This window comes from Henckelia pumila, unplaced genomic scaffold (genome assembly GCF_033568475.1).
Source record: "Henckelia pumila isolate YLH828 unplaced genomic scaffold, ASM3356847v2 CTG_652:::fragment_1, whole genome shotgun sequence".
Taxonomy (NCBI): Eukaryota; Viridiplantae; Streptophyta; class Magnoliopsida; order Lamiales; family Gesneriaceae; genus Henckelia; species Henckelia pumila.
The window spans coordinates 584,550-598,021 of NW_027331874.1; the positions used below are offsets into that span (position 1 = coordinate 584,550).

The following is a 13,472-nucleotide window of genomic DNA, read 5'->3' on the forward strand; positions in this document are numbered from 1 at the left end:
ACCCAAATTTCTCTTATTTACAGAGTATTTCCCTCATTGTTTGGCAATAAAAAGTTTCCTTCTTTCAGTTGTGACATGTGTCAATTTGCTAAACACACTCGCACATCATTCCATCCAATCCCACATAAACCATCCACCCCTTTCTCCTTAATACACAGTGATTTATGGGGACCCTCAAAAACTCCCACCTCAAATGGTAAAAGATGGTTTCTCACGTTCATAGATGATCACACACGAGTTACTTGGGTGTATCTTCTTCACGATAAATCAGAAACCAGCAAAATATTTAAAATCTTTCATAAAATAATCCAAACCCAATTTCAAACCCGAATTCAAACAGTTCGCACAGACAATGGGAGGGAATATTTTAATTCTATTCTTGGTGAATATTTAACTAAACATGGGATTATTCATCAAAGCTCCTGCGTTGACACACCCCAACAAAATGGAGTTTCGGAGCGAAAGAATAGACACTTGTTAGAAGTATCAAGGGCTCTTATGTTTACAATGAATGTTCCAAAATATTTATGGGGGGAGGCCATATTAACTTCTGCATATCTTATTAATCGCTTACCAAGTCGCCCTCTCAAATTCCAAACACCAGTGTCTCTTCTCCAAATGCAGTATCCATTCTTCACACCCCATACTCTTCCTTTGAAAATATTTGGGTGTACAGCTTTTGTCCATGTTCATGACCACCAACGAAGTAAACTTGATCCTAGGGCTGTGAAGACTGTGTTTCTTGGATATTCTCCAACTCAAAAGGGTTACAAGTGTTTCTGTCCTCGAACCAAAAAACAGTTTGTGTCCTATGACGTCACATTCTTTGAGGATACTCCTTACTTCTCATCAGCCTCGATTCAAGGGGAGAAAACAAATGAATCTTGCTTCTGGAACAGTTTCAGATTGCCCGTACCTACTGAACCATTACATGTCACTCCTTATCCGGACAGCAGCCTTTCCATCCCCAATTCAAACTGTAACAGCCCTTCCAGATTGGAAACAGAGAAAGAACATATGCCTGAACAACAAGAACTTCAAGTCTACTCTCGAAGGAAAAAGCCACAAATTGGAAAGGACTTAGTGAACTCTCCTCATCGCCAAACGGATGAACCGATAGTGGAGCCACTCAAAGAATCAGGTACACCTTATTCTATTCTTAATTCTGACATTCCAATAGCCCTTAGGAAAGGTGTTCGATCATGCACTCAACATCCTATTTCTCAGTTTGTCTCGTATTCAAAACTATCACCCTCATTTCGTGTTTTTACATCAAATCTATCCAGTGTGTTTATTCCCAGGACTGTTGAAGAGGCCATGATTATTCCAGAATGGAAATCTGCTGTCCTTGAAGAGATAAATGCTCTTGAGAAAAATAAAACGTGGAACTTAGTGAAGTTACCTCAAGGTAAAAGCACAGTGAGGTGTAAATGGGTTTTCACTGTTAAATACAGGGCGGATGGTTCAGTGGAAAGATATAAAGCTCGCTTAGTGGCAAAAGGGTTCACGCAAACTTTTGGGATTGACTACAATGAGACGTTTGCTCCTGTTGCGAAACTTAATACGGTTCGAATTCTTCTCTCATTGGCTGTCAATCTTGATTGGCCTTTACATCAATTTGATATTAAAAATGCCTTTTTGAATGGGAAGTTGGAGGAAGAAGTTTATATGTGTCAACCTCCTGGATTTGAAATAGGAGGTGAAACTGTTTGTAAGCTCAACAAATCTCTTTATGGCTTAAAACAATCTCCTCGAGCATGGTTTGACAGGTTCTCAAAGGCTATCAAGAGGTTTGGTTACAAACAGGGACAGTCGGACCATACGTTGTTTGTGAGACACTCTGAATCGGGAAAATCACCATTGTCATAGTCTATGTCGATGATATTATCATCACTGGAGATGACAACGAAGAAATAAAAAAAATCAAGTCAATGTTGGCAAAAGAATTTGAAGTCAAGGACCTCGGAGCATTGAAATATTTCTTAGGAATGGAGATTGCTAGGAGTAAAAAGGGAATATCAGTTTCTCAAAGAAAATACACCTTGGATCTCTTGAAAGAAACAGGAATGTTGGGATGTAAACCAAGCAAGACTCCAATTGAACTTGGTAACAAAGAAAAGATGCTTGAAGGAGGACCGGTTGATAAGGGGAATTATCAACGCCTTGTTGGAAGACTCATCTACCTTTCACATACAAGGCCAGATATCGCATTTGCAGTCAGTTTGGTCAGCCAATACATGCATTCTCCATGTCAAGGACATCTTAATGTTGTGTACCGCATTCTGAAATACTTGAAGCAAGCACCAGGTAAGGGGCTGTTCTTTGCTAAGACTAACGATAGGAGCCTAAAAGGATTTACAGATGCAGATTGGGCTGGTTCAATTGATGATCGAAAATCAACATCTGGATATTGTACTGTACTGTGGGGAAACTTGGTGACATGGCGTAGCAAGAAGCAGTCTGTTGTGGCTAGGAGCAGTGCAGAAGCAGAATACAGGGCCATGTCTCATGGAATATGTGAACTTATTTGGATTAAGAGAGTAATGGGAGAATTAAAGATAGGATTTGAAAATCCTATGAAACTCTACTGTGATAACAAGTCCACTATCATGATAGCTCGCAATCCAGTCCATCATGATCGTACTAAACATGTTGAAGTAGATCGACACTTTATCAAAGAAAAACTAGAGGAAGGCATCATTGACATTGAATATGTTCCTACTTCTCAACAACCAGCAGATCTACTCACCAAAGGACTGACAGAACAAACTCTTGAATTTCTTACTCACAAGCTTGGCCTCATTAACATCTATAGCTCAGCTTGAGGGGGAGTGAAGAAATATTTAGATTTGGTCTTATCAAATCTTTTATTTTTCATAGAATCTTTTTTATATTTGGTAGGATAGTAAATATATATAGATTGATCCTTATACCTAAAATCATGGGATTTTGATTTGTATTCTGTAAGTATTAAAGAGGCTGTACTCCAAGAATTATATCATGGAATAGAATAAAAAAGTTATTCTTTTTTTCAGATATTATTATTCAAAAAAGATAACAAACCCTATTTCCAAATTAAAGATGATAGTACACTATATGCATAAGGCCCATGACACATGTAAACTAGACTTATTTAGGAATTAGTTCTGAACGCTTTTTTGTGCATTCAGGGCAGATGATATTACAGGGAGGGAAAATAAAAGGGCAAAAAAATCACTCTTCTCACAGAATAAAGAAATGAAAAACGGTGCTGATAAATACCATAGTGTATTTAATTCCTCAGAAATTACAAAGACAAACAATAGTGCTTAAATATGAAAAATTATGTACCTGCATATACGCCACTGCCTCCGAAACCGAGAATAATGTGTTGAGAAACTCCCACTGGCTCTGCTTCCGCAAATCCACAAGTTCTCTCCCATACATCTCACTTTATGCATAGAAAGTCAATGGGTTCTAGTGAAATATATCTCAAACTTTGTCAATAGTGCACGTCCAATGAGGGTACAGGAAATCTAAAATACCGAAATTGCTAATGAATGTCTCAATGAAAGAGTAAGTATAAGTTACATAAACAAAAGTGTGCCATATTGTTTGCCAAAATCTCCTTGGAGTGTCTGATTTTAGGAACTACGTGTTGTCATTCAATTTCAATGTTTAAAAGCCAGATAAGCAAGGCTTCAGACACACCTCACTGTTTGGGTTGACAACATTTTCGTGCCATGCATAGCGCGCTTAACATATCCAAATCGATCTGCTTTAACTAAATTTCCTCTTTCTTTGTCCATCACTAGGCCCCTAATGACCTACGAGATTAAAGAAGCACGAGACTCGTAGAATCACATGGACAAAAAATATAACACTATGCTATGCAATAGACGTATATCATACCAGATCTGGATCAAAGGCAAGTCCATCAACAGGGAACCCCATATTTCTCAAATTGTCCATGCAATAGTCATAAGCCCTCCCCTCCCATGCCTGCAAATATGCATATCATCCATGGTTCAAATTCTTCATGAAAGTAGCACATGCATTGTATGCAATCCACTTCAAATTCTTCATGAAAGTAGCACATGCATTGTATGCAATCCACTGAATGTTAGAAAGAAAACTAATAAAGTGCGTCAAAAGTTCAAACACTTGTGAAGTAGCTTATTGATACAATTTGAGTTACTAAGCTTAAGCTACCTTCTGGTGCAAGGACAATTTTTTACACAATAGCATCTTGACAAATGGATATATAAAAATCTTTCCCAGGTAAGAAGGTATATATGATAATCAGGCTTCTAAGTTTAATCTATCTTACGTCAACATATATTTAGGCTTATGAAAATCATTTCCAGGCAAGAAAACCAACATGGCAATCTTGCTTCTAAGTTTAATCTATCTTGTGTAAGCATATAGTTAAGCTTGGCAAAATAACTCTACATGGGATTGGTGAATGAGGAAACTAGGCGAAAGATTTAAATTTCTGAATTCATTAGGTAAAGAGAGAGCAGAATCTTTGATTACCATCACATTATAATGCATTAATGTGTAGTCCATATCGTATCCAATTACACTGATCGATCTCAGATTCAGTGTCCGACTACAAAATATGCCACGGGGAGAATGTCTGGCAGAAAATGGATCCTGCATAAAGATTAAATAAAACTAAAGTTAATAGAGTCAGCACCATAAAGAAGTAAAACAACAGTTTTTAATTGTTGAAGCTCAAATGGGGGAAAATGGATCTTTGGCAACCCACAAGCTTGAGTTTTGAAACAAGCTATCTCTTTGCTAAATATCCCCAAACTTGAAGACCGAAACAAACAGCATCGGATGCAAAAATATGTAAGGAGTAAAGCAAAAACATCCGTCTGAAGATGTAACATAAAATGCAAAGCTAAAAGTTCAATCAGCAAAAACGTTAAAGGAGTGAGCAGAGATGGGGGAAATCCACTCTCTCTTATCTCGAAGCACTGGTTTTTGAGCGAAAGAATTATCTGCTACTTACTGGCCTGGTGATGGCAAGCTCACATACACATTCCGTGCCAAGAAGTCCCAAATTTATTATTTGGACGCCAAAAACAGAGTAAAAAATCAATAAATGTACCCAAGAAATAGATTTAAAAATACGATTTCGTTCAGACTCAAAAAAAAAAAAGAAAAAAGAAAAAAGAAAAAGAGGATTTTATGGACTAGCAAGAACGAATGATGAAATCGACTGGACTCTGGAGTATAGATAAGGAAGAACGCACGGGAATGCCCAAATGATTAATCAAGTGCTCTGCTTCTTGAGCTTCCACTTTGGCCACCTCCTCGATGGGGCCTTCTTCCAGACTCGACTCTCCCTCGTCAATGCCTGCAAAGAATCAGGACAACGAAGAATCCTCAATGACGAAAACAGCTTTTAATAACAAAGATCAACCAAACAAATGCATAGACGAAATGGGTTACCAAAATTGAGGTTTAGGTCGCCTCTGGTGCTCTGACCAAGATAGTCGAAACCAGACTTGCTCACCGAGAACACGTCCGAGGCGGTGCATCGGCAAACCGTTGCAGAACCCTGAAGGGAGACGACTGAGGGTTTTCGGAGAAGCACAACGCTCTTAATCCTCCTTCCCACAGGTAAACTCGCATAGATAGCGGCGTCGGTGGGAGCGAATACGGTCGCTTTGGCCGCCATTCCAGTACTTATAGATTCCGAGCCCAACAAATATATATTGATAATCCAATTCAAAACTCATATAGGCAACAGCAAAAGACTCGAAGTAGAAGAAGGGGAAAATTGGGGAAAAGGCACCCTGCAAATTCGGGAAATTTAGATAAAAGGGAGTGCATTCTATCGTATTTAAAAAGAAGGATTCATTGTTTAAATTACTAATATATCCTTCTATTTAACTTTTTTAAAAAACTTAAATCTATTTGTTTCTCCCAAATATTTCATTATCCAACGTTCCCAGTTTCCACCCATCTTCCTTCTCTCATCTCCATTCTCCCTCCCCCTTCTCGCAGGTCACTTTTTTTCTCTCTAAATCCATTCTCATCCAACACATATCAAATTCCATGAATCAAATGGCTAACAAGGATCTGGTAATATTTAAAAAATTTATATTTACTGGGTCTTAGGTGTCTTGGGTTAACCCAAGGCTTGAGTCACCCTGGTCGACCCAAGGAACCCAAGGTTTGGGTAGCTTGGGTTGACCCAAGCCCTGGGTCAACCCAAACTCTGGGTTTATCCAAGGGCTTGGGTCGACCCAAGGAACCCAAGGTTTGGGTAGCTTGGGTCGACCCAAGCCCTGGGCAAAGCTTGGGTCAACCCAGGGCTTGGGTCGACCCAAGCTTTGGGTCAACCCAAAGCTTGGGTCGACCCAAGCCCTGGGTTGACCCAAGCTTTGCCCAGGGCTTGGGTCGACCCAAGCTTTGGGTAAACCCAGGGCTTGGGTCAACCCAAAGCTTGGGTCGACCCAAGCCCTGGGTTGACCCAAGCTCTGCCCAGGGCTTGGGTCGACCCAAAGCTTGGGTCAACCCAAGCCTTCCTTGGGTAAACCCAAGCCTTGGGTTGACCCACGCTTGGGTTTCACTTGAGCTTGGCTAGATACATAGATTTGTTTGATCCATGATTCAATATTTGTTTTTTATTGTTCTAATGTATTTGTTTTATTTTTATTTTTTCATAGGTATATTTGCCAACAAAACTGGGCAGAAATGCAATTTTTCGTGTGAAATTGACAATTGAGTCGAGATATAAAGAGACTGCCCAGAAGATTCATAACTATCTGAACAACGAGGAAATAGCAACGTTTTTTTATCAGTCACCATTTGGTAACCTCGTTAGGTATCACCGAGATTTTAATGTTTCAAGTCAAATTATGTGGTATCTAATGAGTAGCCAGATAGTTGATAACGGTAGTGATGATTTTTGGATGGTCGTGCGTAAAAGGCCAGTTAGATTTTCTATGTTAGAATATTGTTTAATAACAGGTCTCAGCTGCAGTATAGAGCCGACAGATCTACCAGATGTAGAAAGTATCTTTGTCTCGAGACACTTTGTTGGTAAGTCTCAAATTTTTCTTAGTGATTTGGAGACAAAGATTACTGCCGTAGGACAAAATGAGACTGTGGGGATAGATGTGGAGAAGTTGAAGATGGCTAATCTTTACTTTTATTCTGCTGTATTCTGTGGGGGGAGTAGGAAAAAAAACATGAAGGTCGACCGTACATGTCTAAGGTTTATAGATGATTTGGATAGGTTTAATAAGTATCCCTGGGGTAGAATAGCCTATCATGATGCCGTCAAATCTTTGAAGAAGGACCTTTTAAGAAATATACTTCCCAGGGACATGGTTGTAAAGAAGTTCATGGCAATTTTCTTCTATGTGGTTTTGTGCTGCCTCTGCAGGTATATCATTTTTTGAATGTTAAAAGTGACTTTGTTATTTTTATTTATAATAATAATATTGTTTGAAATAATTTTCGCAGATCTTGGCTTATGAATATTATCCTAGTGTGGCACAAAAGTTTGCCAAGAGAAAAGATATGGTAGACGGTTTGATTTTGCCCAGGATGTTTCAGTGGGTGACGAACATGTGGCCTGCAAATCGTGCCCCGTCTGATGTTGATGTTAGTGCAGCATTTGGTGCCTGTGATATAAACGTAAGTAATATTAATTAATTTGATATCGTAGCTGTGGACATAATTTTTTTAATTTATCTGATACGATTTTAAATAAATATAGGATTGTGTTGGATATTTGACTCCTACTTATGAGGAGCTCATGTCATCGTATTATACCACCGGTGTTTTTGTTGATTCTGCACCAGATGTCGTCACCACTCGGGTACTAGAGTTGTGGAGTCAGGGTAAGGCTGTTATATGCAGCCAGCACCCTCTCGAGCATGATGTCACTAGATCCAGCTCTAGCAACCCTTCTATTGAAGCCACTAGATCCAGCTCCAGCACCCCTTCTGCTGATGCCATTAGATCTAGCTCTAGCACTCTTCGTCCCATTCGTACGGGGCCTAGAGTCTACGTTGGAGCCAATCCTACTCGCCGCACATCATCCCTTGAGCATCGTTTTGGGCGGCGTTTGAGTGAATTGGATGATACCGTTAACTCATTGCGTCTTGAGATGAGAGCACAATTTATCGACACCAGAGCGTGTATAAGGCAAATGAAAGCTGGTTTTGATGAGTTGAGATCGAGTTTGACTGAACAGATTAGAGCAGGTTTGGCTGAGATCAGGTCTCAGACGGCGGTACATGTTCAGAGAGATTATAGCATGGTCTATAGCAGAAGGCAAAAGAGAAAATCATCTGTACTTGAGGCAGACGTTGGTGAGTAATTTTTAATTAAGTGCACATAAGAGAATTATGTATTAAAATTGTCATTTTAATTTTAAGTTGTTTGATGTATACTGTTAGGTGTTGATGATAATATGATCAGGGAATTGTTTCCCAAAAATAGCCGAGTTGAGCTGCCAACTATACCAGAGGAATCCTTTGAAGGTGAGTTAATGCATTTTTTTACGTATATATTTATGTATAGCATAACATAATAAATGATCAACTTTATGTTTTTAGATATTCAGGTGACTCCTAATGCGGTTATGTCAGGTTCTGAGGCAACCACGTCGAGAGGTTGTGACGGTGTGAGGCCATTTGTGGAGTACTTGACTTTCAAGGTAAACAACTCGTTGGCTCGAGTTAGAGCATCGATGCTTGTAAGTTCGCCTAGCAGAATAAAAGGATTTTATGACAATTATGACAAGTCGTTCTACAAGCCCATGACAATCGCAAATTCGCTCGTCACGATTTGTGTAAGCATTTAAAATTCGTGAACATTTGTAGATCAATTATTTTTTATCTTTGAAAAATATTCTTCTGTCGAATTTAGCTCATGGGTGAAGCTCTCCGTGGATTACTCGAGATTCAGCTAAAACATCCTGAAGTGATGTCAACAAACGTGTCCCTGATGGATAGGCATTTCTATGTGTCGATGTCCGTGGTGGATGAAGTTGAAAACCGAATTCTCAAAACAAATGTGGTAGGGGTGGTTAAAGGGATGGATCCAAAATGGCCTTGTGTCTCCTGGGCAAAGGCGCGAATAATCCTCATCCCAGTCCACAGAGATGGACGATGGTTTTTACTAAAACTCGTTGCAGGGGTCAATAAGTGCACTATATATGATTTGCAGCGAAAGCACGATCCTAAGTGCAAAGATCTGGATGAGGACATAGGGCCTATACTTATCAACGTTGCTCGTCTGCTATCTTTTGTTGGGAACAACCCACATCCTGAGAGGTCATGGTCTATAAAAATGTTTGATGAGTTCAAAGCCCAGGTTAAACAGTACGTTATCATATCTCTAATGTGTAATATGTTTATCATTGACAGATGACTAATAGTTTCATATTGTTTTTATTTTACAGTGAGGATTCAGGAGCATTTGTCCTCGCCGTTGCTGGATATGCTTTATCCAAGAAAAGTGATTACCTAGTATTAAAGTTAGATGACAAACTTGTAACTGAGTTTAGATTTTTTTTACTCTGTAATATGTTTGATAATCAATGGACTATTCATTGATCTTTATTTCTTTTGAATTGATGAATTTAAGGTTTTATTTTCACAATTATGTTGAATCCACTGGTTTAACGATTTACAATCATGGTCGACCCAAAACTCATTGGGTTGACCCAAGGCTTGGATCACCCTGGGTCGACCCAAGGAACCCCCAAGGTTTGGGTAGCTTGGGTTGACCCAAGCTATGGGTTTACCCAAAGCTTGGGTCGACCCAAGCCTTGGGTTGACCCAAAAACTTCTTGGGTTGACCAAGAAACTTCTTGGGTCGACCCAAAAACTCTTGGGTTGACCCAGAAACTCTTGGGTTGACCAAAAAACTTTTCACGAGTATTTTATATAATGATACATGTTTTAATAGTTGAATCCACTGGTTTAACGATTTTAATATATAATCTTTCAAGTTATAACATATGTATATCCTATTTTCACGAGTATTTTATATAATGATACATGTTTTAATAGTTGAATCCACTGGTTTAACGATTTTAATATATAATCTTTCAAGTTATAACATATGTATATCCTATTTTCACGAGTATTTTATATAACGATACATGTTTTAATAGTTGAATTAACTGGTTTAACGATTTTAATATATAATCTTTCAAGTTATAACATATGTATATCCTATTTTCACGAGTATTTTATATAATGATACATGTTTTAATAGTTGAATCCATTGGTTTAACGATTTTAATATATAATCTTTCAATTTATAACATATGTATCACGAGTATTTTATATAATGATACATGTTTTAATAGTTGAATTCACTGGTTTAACGATTTTAATATATAATCTTTCAAGTTATAACATATGTATATCCTATTTTCACGAGTATTTTATATAATGATACATGTTTTAATAGTTGAATCCACTGGTTTAACGATTTTAATATATAATCTTTCAAGTTATAACATATGTATATCCTATTTTCACGAGTATTTTATATAATGATACATGTTTTAATAGTTGAATCCACTGGTTTAACGATTTTAATATATAATCTTTCAAGTTATAACATATGTATATCCTATTTTCACGAGTATTTTATATAATGATACATGTTTTAATAGTTGAATCCATTGGTTTAACGATTTTAATATATAATCTTTCAAGTTATAACATATGTATCACGAGTATTTTATATAATGATACATGTTTTAATAGTTGAATCCACTGGTTTAACGATTTTAATATATAATCTTTCAAGTTATAACATATGTATCCGTTATTTTTACGAGTATGTTATATAATGATACATGTTTTAATAGTTGAATCCACTGGTTTAACGATTTTAATATATAATCTTGGTTTAACGATTTTAATATATAATCTTTCAAGTTTGGGTAGCTTGGGTTGACCCAAGCCTTGGGTCGACCCAAAAACTCTTGGGTTGACCAAGAAACTTCTTGGGTCGACCCAAAAACTCTTGGGTTGACCCAGAAACTCTTGGGTTGACCAAGAAACTTCTTGGATCGACCCAATTTTTTTTGGACAAGATATTTTTTTGACTTATTATTACAAAACACAAAGGTTGCTTCTATGTTTTTTTAACTCATTATTACAAAACACAAAAGCTACTTCTATCTTTTACTAAATTCTCCAATCGAAGGAATTCTATTTTGTTTTTTTCTACCCACTTTTTTTTTGTAGACAAGGAGGTAATACAACTGGAAAATTAATGTTAGGTGGCCATTCACTTTCTTCCGGAACTGGATAGACAGTCTCTGAGTAAGCCATACACCATGTCATCGTAGAATAATACTCTGAACACAATTGATACAAGTCAATATTCGCTAACCAACTGGCTGCAATGGCATGAGCACATGGGAATCTATCAATATCAAAAACTCGGCAAGTGCATCTTTTAGATTCCAGGTCCACAATGGCCGAGTGTCGACCACTCCGAACATCAAACTCAAGACGGCCCAATTCAAAAACTTGCATTCCTTGGGCATCAGTGAACCGGCTGCGAAGAATTCCCTCGATGGTAGGGGTCAGATTATTGTTAGCTGCAACTGATGCGTTACGATATCGGACAAACCAAGATGATGTCAGTCTCTGTAAAGAATCTAAAAGTGATATTATAGGAAGCTTTCTCTCTTCAAGTAGTCTAGCATTGATTGATTCAACCCCGTTTGTCGTCAAAATATTGTAACGAGTATTTGGGCAATATGCTCGAGTCCATCGATCAAGTGTATCTCTTTCGTCCAAAAACTGCGCAGCCTCAGGATATCTCTTCCTAAAATCACTGTATGCAACATCAAACTCGTTTTGCTTATAAATTTTTGCAATCTGCAAAAACATTTCCGTTGCGCCCTTTTTTTTGCACCTGGTTTTCAAATTCTGGGATAAATGCCACACACAATGACCATGATGTGCATTTTTATAAACACTAGAAACAGCATTAATTATTCCCTGATGTCTGTCTGAAATTATCACCAGATCAGTCGAGTCTGGTACTACTTCTAACAACTTCGTCAAAAACCAACTCCACGAAGAAGTAGACTCACCATCGACAATTCCCCACGCCAAAGGATATTGATGATAATTTCCATCCTGTGCGGATGCCACAAGTAAAACACCATTGTACTTGCCTTTCAACCATGTACCATCAATTGACACACATTTTCGCATGCTTCGATATCCCCTGACACACGCACCAAAAGCAAGAAACATATACTTGAATCGATTTTTCTCGTCAACACATATGTCTGTTATGCTTCCTCGGTTCATCTTCTCAACCATGTGCAAATAACAAGGCAGTAGAGTAAAACTCTTGGTAGGATCACCTTTCAAAATATTGTCTGCTAGTTCTTTTCCTCTCCAAGCCTTGTAATATGATATATCAGCATTCATATTATTGCGCATCATCGCCATGACCGCTTTCGGTGTTATTTGTACTTGATTACCTTGAAAATTATTCACCAACATATCACGAACAACAATCGAACTAGCTCCACGGATTCTCTTACGCCTCCCCGTCAAATCACAAGTATGTGTATTGCAATATTTTCGAATGGAGAATACATGTGAATCTTTCATCTTTGAGGTCCAGATTCTCCACTTACAATTAGCCACGGTACATTTCACAGCATACACCACCTGACTACTTTTTACTGTCTCAAATTCAAAACATGCTTCCAAACTGATTCTTCTTAACAAATTTTTCACCGCATCTCTGTTTGGAAATTCTTGACCAACAAACAAGTTTGAACCATCTGTGAATGAAAATGTGTCATTAACAATATCCACATTTGCAACCATATCTGACTCATTTCTTGCAATCACAACTGTCTCATTACTTGCAACCACAATTGGCTCGCTATCAATATCCACAGTTGCAACCACAACGGCCTCATTATTTGCAACCACATTTGTCTCATCAAAAGCCTCACTAATATTATTACGATCCAAAGAAACAATATTCAAATCAAAATAATCATCATAAGAGTTTTGATCGTTATAATTAGTATTGCCTTCATCAATACCAACTTCATGCACATTATCAGAAACATCCAAAAAACCAACAACATGTTCAATTTCAACTTTAAGCACTGGCCTCGTTTTCGGACAACCAAAATACAGATATGCTTTCAAATCTTGATCATTCTCTATATAAATCGGTTGAATGTTGCACGACAACTCTAGAAGGTAACTCAACCTCAGGTTGGCAGACTCTTCTATTTTCCCAGCTCTATATAGTTCACGATTTAAATTTTCAAGAAGAAAAAAATCATCATATACTGGAATAGCTGCAAACTTTGAATTCGATCCGGGATTCCATTTATATACGTTTTCTTCACTCGCTTCCCATCTACCATCGAAATGAACAACTATTACCGTAGGCATAACCTACAAAATTCACATAAATTATAAGAATAAAACTATTTTAATCACAAA

General features: G+C 37.7%; 1 protein-coding gene across 1 annotated transcript in view; it reads right to left on the reverse strand.

Annotated features, from left to right (window-relative positions):
- Window positions 1-5,792, reverse strand: part of LOC140873560 (uncharacterized) — a 29,623-nt gene extending 23,831 nt beyond the window's left edge. The window contains exons 1-6 of the mRNA XM_073276731.1: window positions 5,443-5,792; window positions 5,244-5,347; window positions 4,516-4,635; window positions 3,892-3,981; window positions 3,691-3,806; window positions 3,331-3,430 (exon numbers count right to left, since the gene is read on the reverse strand). Of these exons, the coding sequence (XP_073132832.1) occupies window positions 3,331-3,430; window positions 3,691-3,806; window positions 3,892-3,981; window positions 4,516-4,635; window positions 5,244-5,347; window positions 5,443-5,671 (759 nt within the window). The 5' untranslated portion in view covers window positions 5,672-5,792. The remainder of the gene's footprint in view (window positions 1-3,330; window positions 3,431-3,690; window positions 3,807-3,891; window positions 3,982-4,515; window positions 4,636-5,243; window positions 5,348-5,442) is intronic.
- Window positions 5,793-13,472: the final 7,680 nt, after the last annotated feature.